Source organism: Strigops habroptila, chromosome 9 (assembly GCF_004027225.2).
Source record: "Strigops habroptila isolate Jane chromosome 9, bStrHab1.2.pri, whole genome shotgun sequence".
Classification (NCBI taxonomy): domain Eukaryota; kingdom Metazoa; phylum Chordata; class Aves; order Psittaciformes; family Psittacidae; genus Strigops; species Strigops habroptila.
The window spans coordinates 43,974,996-43,994,811 of NC_044285.2; the positions used below are offsets into that span (position 1 = coordinate 43,974,996).

Here is a 19,816-nt window from a genome sequence, read left to right on the forward strand (position 1 = left end):
CAACATCCCCACCCTGAAGCCAGTGGCAGCTAAACCTGCTTTTGCCCTTCGCTGCCTGCCCGATCCTGGGCAGCGCATCCTCCGTGTCGGGCTCTGGTGGAGAAGGGTGTCAGCGGGATGTGAGCCCATGTGGAGGGAGCAGCAATGCTCTCAGGGCAGGGCATGCAGTGAGCCTGTGCCCAGCAGGGTTTGGGATGGGGTCTGTAGTGCCCAGCTTGGCAGCTTCTCAGGAGAAACTGCCCTCCTGCACCAAAGAGGTGTCACAGAGCAGCTGTACCCGCTTCCAGTGGATGCTCCTCTGGGATGTGGGACATCCTGGGACAGAATGAACTCTGCTGCAGATGCTCTAGTCCACCCCGTGTGAGGTGTGTAGTGAATCTCACCTCCCCCTGCCCGGAGCTCCATCAAACCCTGCTGCTGCTTTGGTGACAGAATTCCCTTTTCCTATAAAAGAAGCCTCGCCTGTGCCTGGCTGCTTCTGTTTCCCTCTGTGTGCAGGAAGGCTGGCCAGGGCAGTGGGTACCCGTGGGGTGGCTGGGATCTGGTGACCCTGCTCAGTGTGTGGCACCTCTGACGTCCCATGGCAGGGAAGGGGCTTCTTGTGGAGTCTGTCTGCGCTCAGCAGGTTTTGTGTGTATCACCCATTTGGGGGTTTTCCAGTCTTTAAGCAGAAATGCATCTCTGGAAGTTGGGTGCAGGAGGGGGATGCTCAAGCAGGTCTGGCTGCAGGGTTAAGGGATGGAGAGGCAGGAAATAGGGGCTGGCTCTCAAGCACAGCCCACAGTGCATTCCTAAGCAGTGCTGTTCCCGCTGCCCCTGCGTGATGCAGCTCTGCAGGCCAGGCAGCAGCGAGCACAGCCCCTCGCGCTGCTGGGGCTCCAAGCGCTTGCCTGTGCTGCTGAGCTGCTGTGCTCCTGCCTGCCAAACCACAGCTGAACCCTTGGGTTGTGGACACGGCTTCTCTAGGCAAGTCTTAGAGCAGAGATGAGACAGGTCCCCTCTCTCTGGGACACGGGGCTGGAACCACGGGATGCCCAGGCAGCAACCTTGAGGGTCCCAGTGCCGGGTGAGCCGTGCCGGTGCCAGCAGCGACCCCGGGCTGCTCCATGCCCAACATACGTTCCCTGGTCGGCCCTGGGTAAGCAGAGCTGGTGCCTCCACCCTCGGCCCGACCTTTGCACAGGCTGAAGGTCGGGCTGGCGCGGCGGCTGGCGCCGGTGTGGAGGCTGCTCCCATCCAGCCACCCAGCAACGGCTTCCGGAGAGTCCCCGGCTCCTCCAGGGCCTCTGCCACAGGCATGTAGGAGCAAAAGGTGAATTCCTCCTTCCTGCTCCCCTCCCACGGGCCAGGCCCATGCTCTGCATCCCCCTCCCCGTGGCTGCTGGGCAGAGCGCTGTGGTTGTGCCTTGCTGCTGCAGTCAGTGGGTGACGGGGTCCTGGGGCCGGGGGGAAGGGTCTCCTTTTTCTCTGCAGGTTTTGAACTGCTCTACAGGGCAGTGGCTTGCTGAGCTCTGCCTGGTGCTCCCTTGCTGTGGTGCTGGAGGGCTCAGCACCCCTGGCCTGAGCCGCTGGTGCCAGGGTTTGGGTCCTGATGCAGCGCCTGGACTCTCTCGGGGTGCTGCGGCCTCTTTGGCATTGTGCAGCGGTGGGCGCAGGCTCATGGCGAGATGCCCGTGGACGGGCTGGTGTTGCCTCTCCCGGCACTCACCGGTGCGGGGGGCAGCTCCTGCCTGCACTGACCCCTCCTCTCTCCCTGCAGAGTACAGCCGCTTCGAGTCGAAGATCCACGACCTGAGGGAGCAGATGATGAACAGCAGCATGAGCTCCGGCTCCGGCTCGCTCCGGACAAGCGAGAAGAGATCTCTCTATGTCCGGTAAGGCTCAGCCCCTCCTGCCTGCCCCCCTTGCTCCAGGCAGCCGAAAGTGGGTGAGGTGGGTGCATCCATCCCCACAGTGCAGGATGCAGGGTGGGATGGTTCAGCCTGTGGCCAAGTGTCTCGGAGGCCAGGGCAGCAAGTGTGATAGATGCATCGTGGAGCCCAGAGGGTACAGCAGGGAGAGCCATGCTTCTGTGCTGGTTTGCTGGGGCTGGGTGATCTGCACTGGAGAGCCCCTTCTGAGGGCTGCTCTGCTTTGGGAAGTGCTGGTGTCTCTACAGAGCCCTGGGCAGCTGCTGGCCAGGCTGACCCACTGGGGACCACTGGGAAATGGGAAAATTCTGGGCATCCAGTGCTGCTTCTTTCCCAGGCAGCTCAGGGCAACATCCGGGGTGCTCTCCTTGAATCACTCAATGTAACAGGCTTCCCCCATCTCCTCCCGCCGTTCCTGCAGCAGGATCTGGCAGGAGGGGAGATGAGCTCTTAGGAGGATTATTGCTCTGAGCCCTCATTGCGCGTTTGGTGCAGAGCCAGACGCAGGGCAGGCAGCGGTCGAGCAGCCGTGCAGTTCTAACTGCTGCATCCTGCACCCTGCTCACTGCCTGCCTCTTGCCACCACAGCACGAGTGGGGTGGCAGCTAATGAGTAATTCTAACTGGGTAATTAAAGCAATCCTGTAAATCCTCGCTCTGCCCAGCCTGTTGTGGGTGGGGGCTGGCAGGAACAGCGGATGCCTCTTCCTCCCTGCGAGAAGGGTGATAAGGGACAGGGCAGCATCAGCCTCAGGCTGCATCTCCCACTGCATGGCTGGATGCCCCATACAGAGGGGCTTCAGGCTCTTGCTGGACCTGGTGCAAGCCTGTTCTGGCAGGAGGGGAGAGCTGCAGCAATTCACCACTTCCTGTGGGGCTTTGCAGGCATTTCGCTTCATTTAGCATCTCAGGGCTATGTGCTGGGGCTGTGCAGTGAGCTGGGCACCAGGCTGAATAAACATTTTCTTGCTAGTCCTGTCCTTGCTCCCCTGCTGTCTCAGGGACACCCTTATGGGTGGAGCAGGGTTTAGGCTGGGTCCAGCTTGAGTGGAGCCTGTGAGGCTTCTGTTGCCTGCCTGCTTATGTGCTGCACGGTTCCGGGCATGCCTGCGAGCCAGAGAGCTCCCGCTGCCTCCAGGCTGCTTGTAGCACCTTGCATCTCTTGATGCATACTTCCATGTGGTTTTGGTGGCCTCCACGCACTGTGTCCCCTCACATACAGCTTCAGATGGAGGCTGGGCAGCGCCTTGCCGAGAGGGTGATCCCAGGGGAGAGCTTTACTCCAACATGGCCCTTCCCATCCCTCCCGGTCTCTGTGGCCGCGCACCCTGCCGGTGTGCTGGTGCTCCCCGCGGTGCCCGGGCTGCCCGGCTCCTCTGGGCGGGGTGGTTTCGAGCACACTTTACCCGAAACCAGCTTTGCTGCTGCGCTGTGGCCAGGACACCAATTACAGGACTTGCCACCCGACTGCTTGAGTCAGCCCCGCGCCACTGTGTGGCACCCTGCATGCTGGAGCTGGGCGCCCCGGTGCTGCTGGAGCTGACTGGGGGGTGCCAGTGCTCGCGGTGTGGTCTGGAGCTGCAGCAGCACAGCACGGGCCGGGATGAGGCAGGTCCAATGCTACCTGCCTGCGCTGCGGCAGGGCAGAGTCCACGGGCACTGGGGCCGTGCCGCGTGGGGATGGGGTGAGGTGGGCACTGTGCCTGGGCACCGGGAGGATGCTGTGGGAGTCCCTGGCACTGCTCCGCTGCCCTCCAGCCAAACCGTCTGCTCTCTTGGCTGCTTGTGCGTGCTGCAAGCCGGGCTGGGAGCAGAGCAGAGCAGCCACGCTGCTGCCTGGCCCTTGCACGCTGTGTGCCGCGGGGAGCATCCAGCCACAGCGGGTCCTGGGTGCTGTCATGGTTTGGGGCTTGTCTCCAGGAGCATCATGCCTTGGGGAAGCGAATGCTTTGTACATCAGCTTTGCAGGGCCATGACCCTTGCAGAGACCTTGCTGTGCCTGCCCTGGGATGCCAGTGGCTGCTGGAGGAGGAGGCAGGAGCTGCGGGGCCAGTGCTGCTCTGCAGGACAGGGTGTGGGCAGGATCCCTGCAGCCAGGCTCTGCTCCAGAACCGGCCTGACCAGTTCCCAGGGCCATGGCTTGTGCTTTGCTTCCTGGCTCTGGCCTCGCAGGGGCCTCCTGGCCATGCACAGCCTTATCTTTTAGCCAGGAGCTGCCTGCAAGGGTTGCTTACCTCCTGCCAAAGCACCCTGTGGCGCTTGGGTGCGGAGGGTCTGAGCACGAGAGCTGCCCCAGCCCTGAGCAGGCTGGGAAAGGGGGAGTGACCTGGTAGCTAGATGTATCTGGACATGGAACTGCATCAGGTCTTGTCCAAAGAACCTTCCCCAAGGAAGCCAAGGAGCAGCCCCTCTTCTCCTCCTCCCCGTCTAAGACTGGCTGCCTTGACCCGGTCCCAAGAGGCTTAAAAGAGGCCCCTGGCGGTGCTGGAGCAGGGATTGAGCCTGAAGAAGTGCTCTCCACGGGACATGCCACATGGTCCCTCTCCCTCCCATTTGCATCGTGTGCTTTCAGGCCCCCTTAGGAGTCCCTGCAGTGGAAGGGCGTGATGAGCACAGCAGAAGGTCTCTTTCCTGGTTGAGGAAGGCTCGTTAGTGCCAGCATTAAGCCAGCAGCCAGCCAGTGTCTGTGGTGCCTGGGCTCGTGCTGAGCTGGAGGCAAGCGGGGCCAGTGTCCCAGGAGGAAACACAGGGATTGTGCTGCTGGCAGTGGTGCTTGTAGTGACTTCCCTTGGTTTGGCTTCTTGTGAAGTTGGTATCTCAAAGCAGACACTGAGAGCTGACACTGGTAGAAGGAACGGCATGTGAAACCACTGAGAGCAGCTTGTGCGTACGGGCTGCGGTGCTGTGTGCGATGGAGCGTGTGCAGGGAGGATGTTAGTGCTCCTGGGGTTCAGAAACAAAACCAATCTTTTCTGGGGCTGGTTAGTTTAATACTGAAGATAATTTTAAACTAAATTGTTCTTGGGGGAGTACTTGGGAGTCTGAAAAGGATCAGTTGTGGACGCAGGTATGTACATACCCTCAGCTGCATTCATCGGCTCTGGACTAATGTATCTCTGTATATATCCCTGGAGAGGGACTTTGGACAAGGGCCTGTAGGGACAGGCCAAGGGGAATGGCTTTAACCTGCCAGAGGGGAGATTGAGATGAGCTCTGAGGCAGAAGCTCTGCCCTGTGAGGGTGCTGAGGCGCTGGCACAGGGTGCCCAGAGAAGCTGTGGCTGCCCCATCCCTGGCAGTGTTCAAGGCCAGGTTGGACACAGGGGCTTGGAGCAACCTGCTCTAGTGGAAGGTGTCCCTGCCCGTGGCAGGGGGCTGGAGCTGGATGAGCTTTAAGGTCCTTTCCAACGCAGGCCATTCAGTGATTCTGTGATCTCTCCTCTGCAGAGCCCTGTTTGACTATGACCGGACACGGGACAGTTGCTTGCCCAGCCAGGGGCTCAGCTTCTCCTATGGGGACATCCTGCATGTCATTAATGCCTCTGATGACGAGTGGTGGCAAGCCAGGCTTGTCACACCACACGGCGAGAGCGAGCAGATCGGGGTCATCCCCAGCAAAAAGAGGTGAGTGTCCATCAGCAGGAGCTGTCACACTGGTGCCTCCCAGAGCCCTGCAGAGGGGTCTTTTAAATCTGGGTGAGACTCCAGGGGAGGAGGGGAGTGCTCAGCCCCCGCGCTGGTCCCTGTGGGGGTGGAGAGCTGGTGTAGCCAGTCTGGGGCTCCGAGTGAGGGCAGAGTCGCAGAGTCACAGACTCAGGCTGCTTCTTGCATCCTCTGACAACCTGCCTGGCTCTGTGAGCCAGGTCCCATGAGATGGGAAGTCACAGGGAGCAGAGGAGCTGGCTGCCATTGCCTTCAGGTCTGCAGTGCCAGGCCCACCTCTGTTCTCCGTCCCCTCCCTCATGGGAAGCCTGGCTTGTCCTCAGTCCTGCTCCCGCAGACACTGGCCTTGGCCAGACTCCGGGTGGCAGCTCCACAGCCATCCCTCTCAGGGAAGGAGCTGCCCTTTGTCAGTGGGGCCACCACTTGAGGGTGCACAGAGCTGCCTGGGGAGCCAAGTGGGCAACAGAGGGTGCCCGCATGGGACTAGCAGCTCTTTTTCCCCTTTAACTTTGATCAGGGTGGAAAAGAAAGAGAGAGCGCGGTTGAAAACGGTGAAGTTCCACGCCAGGACCGGCATGATTGAGTCTAACAGGGTAAGTACCAAGCTGGGGCTCAGTGAGGCACCCAAAGCTGGTAGCTAGCGGGGCAGGAGGAGTCCCAGCAGCCGGAGCTCCCAGAGGGGCAGCTGGAGCAATCCCAAAGAGCAGCACTGAACCTGCCCCAGAGCTGCGTCTACTTGTCATGAATCCTCTGTGGCTGCAGGGAGTGAGCAGAGGAGCCCAGGATGTGTGCAGGCGCTGGGGAAGGAGCCCTGGTTGGAGTGGTGGTGGAGCAGAGCCCGTCCCACTGTGGCCCATGGCTAGGGGCTGATTGCAGGCAGCTCATGCAGGGGAAGGCAGCTGCCCTCACCCCTCACACAGAGTGCTTTGTGAGTGGACAAGGAAGGGAGAACGGCCTGGCTACCCCTGCAGAGCTGCTCATTGCCTGTCAGCTTCCCAGCATCCCTACCACATGTTTTCTCCATGCTTAATTTTTTTCCTGCATTACAGTTTTCATGTAATCTCCATTATTCATTCGAGGGTAACTGCCCTGACCCAGCTCCTCATCGTCTCTTCATTTTAATTTTCCCCCCATGTTAAACACCGGTGTTTTCTCTGTCCTCCATCTCCATGTTCTTCAGTTGATCAAAACGAAACGTAAAAAGAGTTTCCGCCTCTCTCGAAAGTTTCCATTTTACAAGAGCAAAGAGAACCTGGCCCAGGAGAGCAGCAGACAGGAACGTAAGTAGAAGCTGGCCAGAGAGAGCAATGCAGCCCTCAGGTCCCCTGCCTCAGGGGAGAGACGCGGCATGTGTCCTTAGCCAGGGGTCCTGGCTGCTCCACAGCCGTGCCAGCACTAGGGACAGACCGGAGCTGGAGCGGAACGCTGCAGCTGCAGGCTGGCACTCTTTCTCTCTCTCATGTTCAATGTCTTCATCCTTTCATCCAACTTCACACCCACCTGACCCCTGCTATGCCTCCCGCCGCCCTCCCCTCCGCTGCGGGCTCTGCTCCCTCCCTCTGCCTGCCAAGGGCTCTCCCGTCCCTCAGCACGAGGGGCTGCCACCTCCTGCAGAGCTGCTCCTGCCCCTGCCAGGCCTGAGGAGCTGCAGGGATCCTGGCCGCCCTCCCCAGCTCCCCTAGAAGTGACCCGCAGCCCCACATTCCCTCCCAAGAGCCCTTCCTGCAGGTAAACCCCAGGACACAGGGGAGCCGAGCCCTCGCTGCTGGAGGAGCTGCCCACCTGCAACTGAGGCACATCTCTGGTAGCTGCAGACCCTGGCAGCACCCCAGGGCTCCCAGTGAGGGCAGGTCATTCAGCTTGTTCCCCCACACCCTGACAGCTCTGGGGCTGCTCAGCAAACCCAGTTCCTGCTCCTTCCAGATGCTAAACTGCATCCACTCTGTCAGCAAGCACCTGGAGAGCAGTGCTCCTCACACCTCAGGGCAGAGGAGCCAGGCTCTGCCCCGGTGCCAGCACAGCAGGTGCATCCCCTCCAGGCTGGTGGCTCTCCTGGGTATGATGCAGAAGCAGGAGGTTGATGCTGGGCTGCTCCAGGGGCTGTCCAATTCCCTCTGCTGCCCATGCCAGGCTGGCGCTGGCTTCCCGTGAGCCTGGCAGCCAGCATGAGCTTTTGGCCTGTGGTAGGGGTTAAGTCTGTGTGTGGGTATCTTGTAGTGCCTGGACGTGGCTGGGCTCCAGCCAGCTCCGTGCTGGAGCGGGGGGTTGCTGGGGCACTGCTTTCAGGCAGTGCAGTTCAGTGACTTACAGCTTGGGAATGGGACAGGCAGCGCTTTGCCGGGACAGGAAGCTCTTTGCCAGCCCATGTCACAGTGAGCTCCCTCGTGTTGTGCTGCTGCCCATCCCAGCTTGCAGCTGGGGGTCCTTCGCCCATGGTCCCACAGCCCATGCGAGCATTGGGCGCGGGCAGCCAACATGTGGAGAAAAGCATGCCCCCGCCATGCGTTGGAGGGCTGGCTGTGCCAGAGAGCATGGAGCCATTGGGTATCCCGAGGAATACCCAGCCCTGCTCCCCAGCAGCTCAGTGCCAGCAGTGCTGCCGTGGCCCTCTGCCCTCCCCAGACCCAGGGTGGCCCTTGGGGGTCATTGACAGAGGGGGTAGGCTCAGTGGGGAGGGGGGTCCAGCCATGCGAGGTGAGACTTTGGCAGCAGGCTGATGGTGTCAGCTCTGACTACACTTAACCTCACTTGCAGTTGCAGCTCTGGGCCGTTCTGCACTCCTGTCACTAATGCTGGTCTGGCTCTGTCTCCCCCGTCCCTCTGATTCCCCTCTCCTGCACTCTCTTCTCTTCCCCCCTCTCCCCTTTCTCGCTGTCTGTGAAATCAGGACTTCCCTGGGTTAAGTGACGATTATTATGGAGCAAAGAACCTGAGTAAGTGGAATTTGGATGCGCATCGCTCTCTCCGTCGCTGGCATGCCTGGTGGTGCCTGGGCGCGCTGCGCTTTCCCTGGGCGGGACGGAGGAGCCCCGGGACGCTGCGGGGCTGGAGGAGGCGCTGCTGCACGTGGGAGGGGATTGGGCCATTTGCTTGGGATGCTGCTGTGCCCTGAGCGTGCCCAGCGAGGGCTGCTGCTGCTCCTCATCTTCCTCTGCCTCCTGCTCCTGGCTGGGCTGGCTGCTGGTGTAGCGCTCGGAGCCCGGGAGCCGCTGCCAGCGTGGGTGGGAGGTGGCAGTGACCATGACAGGTCTGCTCTGAGTTGGAGGGTGACAGTGTTTGGAAGTGTTGCCCCCATCCTCTGGGGCACCACGTACCCAGAGCTGCAGAACAACGTTGACAGGAGCCCCTTGGTCCTCCTGGCTGGGTGTGAGCCTGGGGCAGGCAGCGGCCAGCAAACTTGTGGGGTAATTGCAGCACTGGATCAAGCCTGAGCAAGCAAAGCCCCAAACTGTCCCCTCCTGTCACTGTCCTGTCTCTGTGAGTCCCAGCCCCAGGGGCAGGCTCCCTCTTTCCCACCTCTGTGCTGGCATGGAGCTGTGCCTTCCCTGTCCCTGTGTGCATGCTGCACCCGCTCCCCCTGCAGCACCTCCTCCTCCCGGTGCCCTCCACCTCCCCTCACTTGGCCTGGGAAGCCCAGCACCAGGATGTGCTCCCCACACGTGCCAGGTAGCCCTCTCCTGGCATCCCGGAGTAGCCGACTGCCCCCTTGCACATCCCTGGTTTCCCAGCAAAGGGTGGGAGATGCTGCCCATGCCCATGTGGGTGCTGGGGTGGGTGTTTGGAGTCAGTGTGCTGGGTGACAGCCGGGTGCCTGCTGCCTGTGCCCCTTCTGAAGGGGTGTCTCTGGTTCTTTGCAGAGGGCGTGACATCTAACACCAGTGACAGCGAGAGCAGTTCCAGTAAGTGCATCCCGCCTGCTCTCCCGGCCCTGTGCACGTGTGTGTGTGTGTGACGTGTTGGCACTTCCATCGTGTCCTGTCCTGGTGGTGGTTCTGTCCAGAGGCTGGTCCTTCCTGCTGGTGACACCAAGATGCTGCAGCCAGGAGGAGCAGGGGCTTGGGGCAGGAGGGATCTTGCCCATTGCTCTCTCCTGGCTGCAGGGCTCTGCTCCAAGGGTCAGTGGTAGGTTCCCATCCATGGTGGTCCCCCGTGGTGCCTGCTGTGGGAAGCAATGGCCAGAGGCTGGGTCTGTAGCATAGGTCATGTAGCATCTAAGCCTGTACAAGAGTATGGGGGTCCAGCTGCAGGGAATGCTCACCCTATCCCTGGCAGCTCTTCTGCATACCTGCAGCTCATCTACCAGGGCAGACGGTGCATCCCAAGAGCCCCGGGCCTGCAGCAGCGGTGGGGTGGGAGGCATTGGGGCTGAGCAGCATGGGCAGCGCTCACCTGCATGTCCCCGGCTCTGTTGCAGAAGGACAAGAGGACACCATCCTGTCGTACGAGCCAGTGACACGGCAAGAAAGTAAGTCCCAGTGCTGAGCTGCATGTACCTGCTGCAGCACGGGTCCAGCACGGGCAGGGGGACCAGTCCCACCTCCTCCAGCCCCACCACACCAGCACAGCACCCAGGGGAGCACGGGGCTGGGCATGGCACCGCCCCACGGGGCTTCCCCTTTGTAATCCGCAGACAACGCTGGTGAGCTGCCCCACAGCACCAAGGGAGGGATCCGGAGTTAAACCTGAGCTGGGCTTTAATCCTCAGCTGAGGACAGGGTTATTGTGTTCTGCCTCGGGGCAGGTCCCTGCTGCAGAGCAACCACCCCCTTCCTCCCCGAGCTCTCAGCGTTTATCCCTGCACAATGCTCAATCCCTGCAGGCTCAATGGTCCCAGCCTCAGTGGCCTCTCCTTGCCAGAAGCTGAACCAGTCTTGGGCTCCCATTACTCCCCCAGCTGCACGGCATCCTCACTCAGTTGTGTGGCTCCTGCCCTGAGCGAGGGAACAGCTTTGCTGGTCCGTACCCTGGAGACACACAGATGTTCCCCAGGGCCACATATGGTTTGGGTCAGAGGGGAGGGAGGTGGTGGTGGTGTCCGGGAGCGGTGCAGACGCGGGCTCAGGCTGTGGCTCCTGTTGGCAGTTCACTACGCGAGGCCAGTGATCATCCTGGGGCCCACCAAGGACCGAGTCAACGACGACCTCATCTCTGAATTCCCACACAAGTTCGGCTCCTGCGTGCCCCGTAAGTCCCTGCCCGTGCCCGTGCTGCAGGAGGGGAGCAGCGCCACAGGGTGGGAGGGGGCCGGGAGCACGGGGCACACATTACTCCAGGCTCACCCATGGTTCCTCCTCTCCTGCAGACACCACCAGGCCCCGTCGTGAGAACGAAGTGGACGGGCAGGATTACCACTTCGTTGTGTCCCGGGAGCAGATGGAGAAGGACATCCAGGACAACAAGTTCATAGAGGCTGGGCAGTTCAACGACAACCTCTACGGGACCAGCATCCAGTCCGTGCGGGCAGTGGCAGAGCGGGTGAGTGTCAGGTGGGACCGGGACACGTCCAGTCCAAACCCAGATGTGTCTGGCAGTTCTCCTCCTCTCCCCCTGGGGTTAGCAAAGGGCTGTGACCACATCAAGCAGGCACGAGCCTCTCCTCCCTCTGGAGCCCCGCCACGCCATACCCCTGCTCTCCTCAGCCACGATGCTCCACATTGGTGTCACCCAGACTCCACCCGAGAGCCTGGTGCTGGCGGCAGCAGCCTGGTACTGAGCAGCTCCCAGGGCAAAGGAGCCTGGTTGCCCTCCAAGCAGCAGCATTTCCTCTGCAGGAGCATTGGAGTGTACCAATGGCTCATACATCATTTCACATGTTCAGAGGACCACAGATTCACAGATTGGCTTGGGTTGGTTTGGGTTGGGAGAGACCTTAAAGCTCCTCCAGTTCCAGCCCCCTGCCATGGGCAGGGACACCTTCCACTAGAGCAGGTTGCTCCAAGCCCCTGTGTCCAACCTGGCCTTGAACACTGCCAGGGATGGGGCAGCCACAGCTTCTCTGGGAAAAGTCTGTGCCAGCGCCTCAGCACCCTCACAGGGAAGAGCTTCTGCCTCAGAGCTCATCTCAACCTCCCCTCTGGCAGGTTAAAGCCATTCCCCTTGTCCTGTCCCTACAGGCCCTTGTCCAAAGCCCCTCTCCAGGGTTCCTGGAGCCCCTTGAGGCACTGGAGCTGCTCTAAGGTGTCCCCTTCAGGAGCCTTCTCTTCTCCAGGCTGCCCCAGCCCAGCTCTCTCAGCCTGGCTCCAGAGCAGAGCTGCTCCAGCCCTCGCAGCAGCTCCGGGGCCTCCTCTGGCCTCGCTCCAGCAGCTCCACGTCCCTCTTGTGCTGTTGCCTCAGAGCTGGACGCAGGGCTCCATGTGGGGTTGCTGCTCTCCCGCCCTAAGCGAGCAGAACTGAAGGCCACTGGGAGTTGGCTCATGTCTCAAGACTGGTGTTTCATCCCTGTGGTCCTCTCTTTTGTAGGCACATCTGAGGAAGGTGGTTTGTGCACTGGGTAGACTGTGTGGGTAGGTCTGATCCCAATTGTCTCCTTTCCAGGGGAAACACTGCATCCTGGATGTGTCTGGCAATGCTATCAAGAGGTTGCAACAAGCACAACTTTATCCCATTGCCATTTTCATCAAACCAAAATCCATTGAAGCTCTCATGTAAGTACACCACCATGTTCTGTGCTTCTGTTCTGTGCCTTCCCAGGGCGAGCAGCTCTGGCACTGGTTGGCATTTCTGCTGCCTCTGCTCTTTAGAAAGCAGCAGAAGTTGCTGCTAGTGCTGGACTTGTCCCTTTTTAAGAGGAGCTGGGCCCGTTGCTGTCTCTGGTGTCCCTCCGCATCTAATGCCGTGGTGCATCCAGGCTCCATGAATTGCTCTGGCTTAAAGCACTTCATTCATCTCAAAGAGGATTATCCATGGGAAATCTAAAGATGCTCCCAAATGTGCCTGGTGTAACCTGCTCGCCTGGGCCCTGGTGCAGGCAGGAGAGGAGTGTTCTCTGTGGGGGGTTCAGTAGCTAGAGATGCACTGTGAGATCAGAAGAGACTCTTCTGGCGCTGGGTGGTCTGGGTTTGAGTCCCCTCATGTGCTATGGTGGAAGAGGAGGGGTAGCGATGGGGAGAGCAGTTGGGAGTTGGGATGAAGAGCCAAGGCAGCAAAGATCATGTGGGGAAGGGTCCTGTCTTGGGGCGCTGGGCCCTGCACAGCTTCAGTGCCTGGTGGCCAGGGGCTTCCAGGCCCCCAGCTCCAGGGCTGAGTTTTGCTGCTGTTCACCACTAAGGGTAGCTGAGCTGATTTCTCGCACGTGGCAGGGAGATGAACCGGAGGCAGACGTATGAACAGGCCAACAAGGTCTTCGACAAAGCCATGAAACTCGAGCAGGAGTTTGGAGAGTATTTCACAGGTGAGTGTCCTGAGCAGGCTCCTGTCGGATTGACTTTGTGTTTCCAGCAGCTGTGACCTCCCTCCCAGCACTGTCCCAGCCACAGGGTCATGGGAACATGTCCAGCTTCATCAAAGCAGGAAAGAAATGGCACTTTGCCAGGAGAGCCCTGCCAAGGGCCGGCCCCAGGAGCAGGGGATAGGCGTAAGCCAGCTCTGGAGGAGGAGACAAGTTGTCAGGCAGTGAGTCTGTGGGAGCTTAGTGCCAGCTTTAATAACAACCCCGAAACCCCTCCCTAGGCAGGGAAACGCAGCACAGGCTGAGTGCTCCAGGGCGGCAGGGAATAGAACTCCCTGCATGGAGGAAAGGTGTTTTCAAAAGAGAAGATTGTCATTTGAAAGAGGAAGGATAAAACGAGTGATGTGGTGGAGACTGCCCCAAGTTACTACAGAACCTCTCCCAAAAGCAGGGCAGCAGTTCAGCTGGCTTCCGAAGCAGAGGGGCTGCCTGGCACTTTGTGCCTGCGGAGACGGGTGGCTCATGACACAGGCATCCCTGGCCATTCATTAAGAAACTAATATTTGCATACATGATTAATTCTGGACAGGGCAGGGAGAGAGGCAGAGGCACTGGTCTGTCACCTTTCCTCCAGTGCAGTAACTGTTTCATAGAATCCCAGACTGGTTTGGGTTGGAAGGGATAGGACAAGGGGTGGTGGGTTCAAACTTAGACAGGGAAGATTTAGGATAGACATAAGGAAGAAGTTCTTCCCTGTGAGAGTGGCAAGGCACTGGATCAGGCAGCTCAAAGATGTTGTGGCTGCCCCATCCCTGGCAGTGTTCAAGGCCAGGTTGGACACAGGGGCTTGGAGCAACCTGCTCTAGTGGAAGGTGTCCCTGCCCATGGCAGGCAGTTGGAACTGGATGAGCTTTAAGCTCCCTTCCTACCCAAACCATTCTGTGATTCTGTGTGTATCTTCCTCCCTTGTAGGCAGCACAGTGAAGTGCTTTGTGTTGAGCTCGTACTAAACAGTGGAACTGTTCTGGTCTTTGTGTGAGTTCCTGCTGGGAGCAGCAGCCATAAGCTGCCTTTTCCAGCCAGCCAGCACTGCAATGCCCACCTGGTGCAGAGGAAGCAGCAAACACGAGGAGCCCTCGGCAGAGGCCACAGGGGACGGACAGCCCCGGCTCCTCGGGGCGCACACACGGGCTAGTCCGTGTGAGGGCTCCGGTCCCTGCGACGCAGCCGCAGCCCAGGGTGCCCTGACACCCTTTGCAAAGCTGATTAGCTGCCCGCTGTGGAAGGAGAACCCTTCCCACGAGCGCTCTGCAGCGGGATCAGCTCTCACTAATCCCCTTGGACACACTGGGTTAACCCTCATCGTCGTTGTGTGCCCATCCCAGCTCCTCTGGTGCGGGTTGTTCATTCGCTCATCATTGGTCACGCCAGCACCAGCCCCTTCACTGCAGGGCTCACCCTTTAGCTACTCCCTGCAGGGGCTTTTCCTTTAGCTGGTGGTGGGGAAGGCGCAGCACTGCCGGATGCTCAGGGTCTTGCTTGTTCTCTCCTCTTCCAGCCATTGTACAAGGAGACTCTCTTGAAGAGATCTACAGCAAAATCAAACAGATCATTGAGGACCAATCTGGGCACTACATCTGGGTCCCATCCCCAGAGAAACTCTGAAGATATCCCCCACCTGCTTCCCTGTGAGCAGAAGATCTCTCAAGTCCCACCTCACCCGAGCCCTCTGCCCCGAGGGGGGGGATATGAAAACTATTCCTGCCCCTTTTTTAGATCGTCGCAAAATTGAGTTTTCTAGTCCTGTTTCTTTTGTTGGGATGAACTCATCTCATTCATCACGTGACTGTTCCCGCTGTTCCTGCATGGACCTTCCCACTGCTCCATTAGAGACAGATGAGAACCCATTCAAGGTCGTTTTTTATTATTATTATTATTATTATTATTATTATTATTATGAAATCAAGATTCGAGATGGGAGGAGGTGGCTGAGGACTAACATAAGGAACGTAAGGAACAAGTGAAGCAATGGACTCTGAGCACATGAGCTCGTATCAGAGCTCCAGGGGCATTTTTCCAAGTGTGACTGTCGGGCAGCTCTGAACAGTGCGACAGGAAGGCAGCAGAAAGCATTTTATTTATCTGTATATGTAATTTATATATAATATAGAGAGAGATATTATATATATATTATATATATATATGTACGTGGACTAGGAAACCTGAGGGACCTCTCGTGAAAGGTACCGTGTTGTTGCAAGGAGCTCTCGGCTCCTGTGCCCCAGCCCTGGGCGAGGGGCGTCCCGGTGGGCAGGAGGAGCTCAGCCGGTGCCGGGTGCCCCGGAGGCAGCTCCGGTCAGGGCCGGGTCCTTCCCACGCCCTTGGCTCACAGGGCTGGAGGTGCAGAGCAGCCCCAGGAGGAGCAGCAGCTGCTCCGGAGCCGGCCCCAGCAAGAGAATGGATGATGCTACGTATTAAATTGCACATTGTTTTCCACACACGTACGTGTTTGCATGAGAGGTTTCCTTTCGGTTCTATTTTTTTAAGCTGATTTTAAACCAAAACCATGTTGTGTTGCTGTGTTGGTTGCTTTTTGGTTTTTGGTTTTTTGGGGTTTTTTCCCACTGTTCCATTTTTCTCTTGTTAATCATGAACTGAATGGGTATAAAATCAATTTTTTTAACTTACTTTTTTAAACTGGCTCTCTTGTAAATAGAATCCAGAGCGACGATGGTTAGTTAGGAATTACTGTACCGGCCACGTGGAACAAATATACTGGCTGTCCTGTGTTGCTGTGGGAAACCCAGGATGTTGGGCTGGCCCTGTGCCTGTGGGTGCAGGTGAGGTGACCCCTTCCAGCTTGGGCCAGCACGCTGGCATTCCCTCTGCATCAGCCACGGGCAGGAAGAGCTGCCGCTGTGCCTTGGATGGACACTCACACGTTCCCACATCAGTAACAGAATTGAAAAGCTGCTTCCCTGCTCCGTGCCACGTTCCCAGCTCTGCAGGTGGTGGCCTTCCCAGGGGAAGGTCTGTCCTTCCCACACAGCAGGGACGGCTCCGGCTGCTTCGGGAGCTGCGGCTCGGCGGGTGAACACGCGGCTGTTCTGCCTCTGCCACCTGTGCGTAAATCCTCCTCCTGGCACTGGGCTCTGCTCCCACTCGCAGGGTCCCCTTAGGAGATCAAGCCGGGCGCTCTGTGGGGCAGGGGCTGCAGAGCTGCACCCATTGCTGCGCAGGGGGGTTTTCAAGGGAGGCGACTTAACTGGCCCTAAGCTGAGATATGTCTGGCTTTGAGGACACTGGTTTCCACATCATGGGAAGAGCCTTGTGTGAAGCTGTGGGGGAAGTCACGCAGCCTTGAAGAAGAACAGTGTTGGTGGGTACTCGTAGCACAGGGAGAAGAGCTCCCACCTTACAAAGGACTGGTGAATGCTGTTTCTTAGTCACAGTGCCAAGCACCAGCACGAAAGAGGTCACCCTACGAGCAGAGCAGGTAAGTCTTGGTCCATTCACCCTCCCCAATTTTACAGGGATAAGTGAGGGGTGCTGCTCCCCGTTCCTGATGGCAGTGGTTATCAGGGTGTCAGTTGGTGCAGGGCACACGCAGGCCACAGCATGCATGAGAACTGCTGTAGGACTCTGTACAGCCTGGTGAGAAGCTGTTGTTACTCCTCCTGCATCACACAGAGCCGTACGGGGACCAAGCTTCTTCCCGGGACAGAAAACGGTGCTGCAGACAGGGAGGATGCTGCTGTTGTGGGACTGAGCCTACATGAGGGAACTTGGCAACAGATTCCTACCGCGCTGGTCCTGCCTCGGCTGCTCCCAGTGTCAGACCCTGGAGAAGTGGAGGGGGTGAAACAGAAGCCCTTGAACTGCCAGTCACACCAGTCCTGCCTTCTTTTTCCTTTTCTTTTTCTTCCTGTCTCCCTCTCATGAAGTCACAAGGAGAAGAGGATGTACTCCATGGCATAGCTGATGGTATCGAGTCGATCAGGACAAGGCTTGTTGGTTTACCAGTGCTTCTTCCAAGGAGACATATATTTTTAATAAACAGAGAGTTACAAAGAAAGAACTCTGTCTTTGAGACCTTCTTTTTGAGTCCTTCACTGGGTGCTGGAACTGGTTTTTTGGTGCTGATCTTAGCGACTCTCCATCTGCTCTGTCCATGGCAAAGTGGTAACAGTGCTTAAAAAAATAAATAAATGCCTTTTTTTTTTTTTTAGTATAAGGTGGTCACTGAGAATCTGCCTGAAAGCAAATGAGATGGGAAAAGAAAACCAAAAAGGAAGGAGTGGGCTTGTCTGCTTATTTACAGCCGTAACCAGGCCACTGAAAAGCTCTTCTAGGTGAGTGTGTGTTTGTAACACAGATTGACTCTGGTCTTGGACCATAGATGTATTTTGGGTCATGGCTTGACTTTACAAGGGGACTCTTCATCAGGGACTCTAGCAATAGGACAAGGGGTGATGGGTTCAAACTGAAACAGGGGAAGTTCAGGTTAGATACAAGGCAGAAGTTCTTCCCTGTGAGGGTGCTGAGGCGCTGGCACAGGGTGCCCAGAGAAGCTGTGGCTGCCCCATCCCTGGCAGCGTTCAAGGCCAGGTTGGACACAGGGGCTTGGAGCAACCTGCTCTAGTGGAAGGTGTCCCTGCCCGTGGCAGGGGGCTGGAGCTGGGTGAGCTTTAAGCTCCCTTCCAACACAAACCAGTCTGGGATTCTGTGTAGTCCAGCTCAGACGCAGCAGCTTTGTAGGGTTTAATATGGTGGTTAGACACAGGGAGCAGAAGAAAAGGTGTAATGACAACAAGTATCTTTTCCTGGTACCTCTAAATGCAGAGAACAGGAGTGTTCACTGGAAGAAAAGTGGTTCATACGGTGCTTTGTCATTGAGCTACTTCAAAGAGGAGAGGGGTTTGGGGTTTAAATCTTGGATTTGATTTAATGTTTTCCTTTCAAACTGCTCACAGGAGAAGCAGAGTGAGATTTGGGGGGAGCAGGGGTGTTGTTACTGAGCATGGGAATGGAGACTGCAGACAGGTCACAGTTTATGAGGCTCGTTGACCTGAGGGACACCTCAGTTCCAGTGCACGACCTGAAAAAGCTTCAGCCCTCTTTTAATTACCTTCATTTCATTTCAAATAACCACATTTAGTGCTGGATGCCTTTGATGCTCTATGTAATTACCTGCTGCACTTACTGGGCAAACATGACCTTCTCCTCGGGTACAGTGTGACACCTTTACCTGTGAATGTGCTTGTGCAACTGAAAACTAGTGGCCAGACCAGCCCCTCTTCTTCCTGCCTCTCCAGAACGCTCAACACAGCCACATTCCTACTGGCTCCGTGGTAAAAATACCCTCTCCCTGGACCCTTCCCTAGGTCACGCTGCATTTCCTTTGTGCTTCTAAGATGTTGCTGCTCCCCCACCAGTGAAGAAATCATCAGATTTGGAAAAAAGACGGGCCTAAAGTAGAGCCGGGGAAAGGGAGGGCATGTGTGAACTCCTGCCCCCGAGGGTCCAGCTGTGGTGTCAGAAGCAAGGAGGAACTCTACAGCTACAGAGCAAGTGTCAGCACACGCTGTAGCTTCCTTCCACGATGGTGTGTCCATCAGAAACTGCTGCTGCGATGCCACCCCCTGGAGCAGTCTGTGAGCATCGCAGCAGGAGCACCCAGACCCAGCTCTTTTAAGCCAGCAACTGATTTATATCCCCCAGTCAGCCGAGGTGGGCTACTGAACCAGGCACCATTCAGCCTGGTGAAATAAACCCCGGCCCAGCCTGCACTGACAGTGGTAAACTCAGTGCACAGGCACCTGCAAAGCAGAGCGATTGCAGCCGAACTGCCTGTTGGGAATGGTCACTGGAAATCCAGCTACTTGAGGTCTGATCCAACCGGGAGAGGAATTTTTGCCCTCCTTAAAAGCTGTGGTAAATACTAACTGTGACTGCTGTGTGACAGTTCATAGATCTGATCTAGTAGCTAGTTTACTGAGTTCTCATCAGTAAATCTGGGAATGTAAAATATTTAATAAGTACAGATTAATGGGTGGTCAATACTATTTACTATTTACCCCTTAAGCTTACTGCATGTATCTTAAATGTGCCATGCATGCCACTCACCAAGCCATGGATGCCTGGTGTCAGGTAAGGGATCTCTCAGCCTTGAGGGGCAACCTTGAGAGGTGGCCCTGCTCACTCGGGGGTCACTGATAGTTATGTAGCAAGGTAGCTATGACATCCAGAAGAGATGCCTGGTCTTAGAATACTTTTAATGTTCTTATTGCCACTTACTACTACAATCAGGTATTTACTCAACCTGTTACACAAGAGCAGACACATCTCATGAAAAAAGTTAAATATTTATTTCTAACTGTTAAATAGCTCCAGAGACTGAAAACTATTGCCTAGAGGAAAACGATTCCATTTATTCAACAAAGACTTCCTAAAAAGTACACAGATTAATTACCAACAAGGAGGAGATCCTGGTTTCTCTTCCACTGCTCCCATGACGCAATGCTTCCACAGAGCTGACAGCCTCTTTCATCCAGCAGAACATCTCCAGGAGCCACTCCTGTCCTCCCTTCTGCAGTTGTGACTCTCATTATTCTGGTTCGTTTGAAAGAAACCCTTTTGCTCTGTCCAGTTTGTCCAGAACCTCACTATAAAGACCAATCATCTGGAGAACATAAGCACCATAGCTGTTAACAAGTTCTACCATTTAACTAGATAATACAAGAAAGCAACAGGGAACAGAAGCAAGGGAATAGGTGGGAGACTACCACCAGGTTCTAAACCTAAAACTGATGTCAAGATTTTGGCACAGGTTTAAATACAGTGGTTTAAGTTAAATCA

General features: G+C 57.0%; 2 protein-coding genes across 12 annotated transcripts in view; one reads left to right on the forward strand and one right to left on the reverse strand.

Annotated features, from left to right (window-relative positions):
• The window catches only part of DLG3 (discs large MAGUK scaffold protein 3), a 73,860-nt gene extending 56,827 nt beyond the window's left edge, over positions 1-17,033 (forward strand). For 4 of the 8 annotated variants that reach the window (XM_030474685.1, XM_030474689.2, XM_030474690.1 and 1 more), the window contains 11 exons: positions 1,760-1,874; positions 5,356-5,532; positions 6,089-6,164; positions 6,752-6,851; positions 9,429-9,470; positions 9,986-10,036; positions 10,654-10,755; positions 10,874-11,046; positions 12,106-12,215; positions 12,870-12,961; positions 14,517-17,033. In XM_030474685.1, the coding sequence (XP_030330545.1) occupies positions 1,760-1,874; positions 5,356-5,532; positions 6,089-6,164; positions 6,752-6,851; positions 9,429-9,470; positions 9,986-10,036; positions 10,654-10,755; positions 10,874-11,046; positions 12,106-12,215; positions 12,870-12,961; positions 14,517-14,623 (1,145 nt within the window). In that variant the 3' untranslated portion in view covers positions 14,624-17,033. Of the gene's footprint in view, positions 1-1,759; positions 1,875-5,355; positions 5,533-6,088; positions 6,165-6,751; positions 6,852-8,458; positions 8,505-9,428; positions 9,471-9,985; positions 10,037-10,653; positions 10,756-10,873; positions 11,047-12,105; positions 12,216-12,869; positions 12,962-14,516 lie in introns of all 8 variants that reach the window. The other 4 variants (XM_030474688.1, XM_030474692.1, XR_003989760.1 and 1 more) reach the window with 3 other exon arrangements.
• A 2,276-nt stretch (positions 17,034-19,309) lies between these two features.
• TEX11 (testis expressed 11) overlaps positions 19,310-19,816 on the reverse strand; it is a 29,963-nt gene continuing 29,456 nt past the window's right edge. For all 4 annotated transcript variants that reach the window (XM_030474615.1, XM_030474613.1, XM_030474616.2 and 1 more), the window contains one exon: positions 19,310-19,640. In XM_030474615.1, coding sequence (XP_030330475.1) covers positions 19,566-19,640 — 75 coding nt within the window. In that variant the 3' untranslated portion in view covers positions 19,310-19,565. The remainder of the gene's footprint in view (positions 19,641-19,816) is intronic.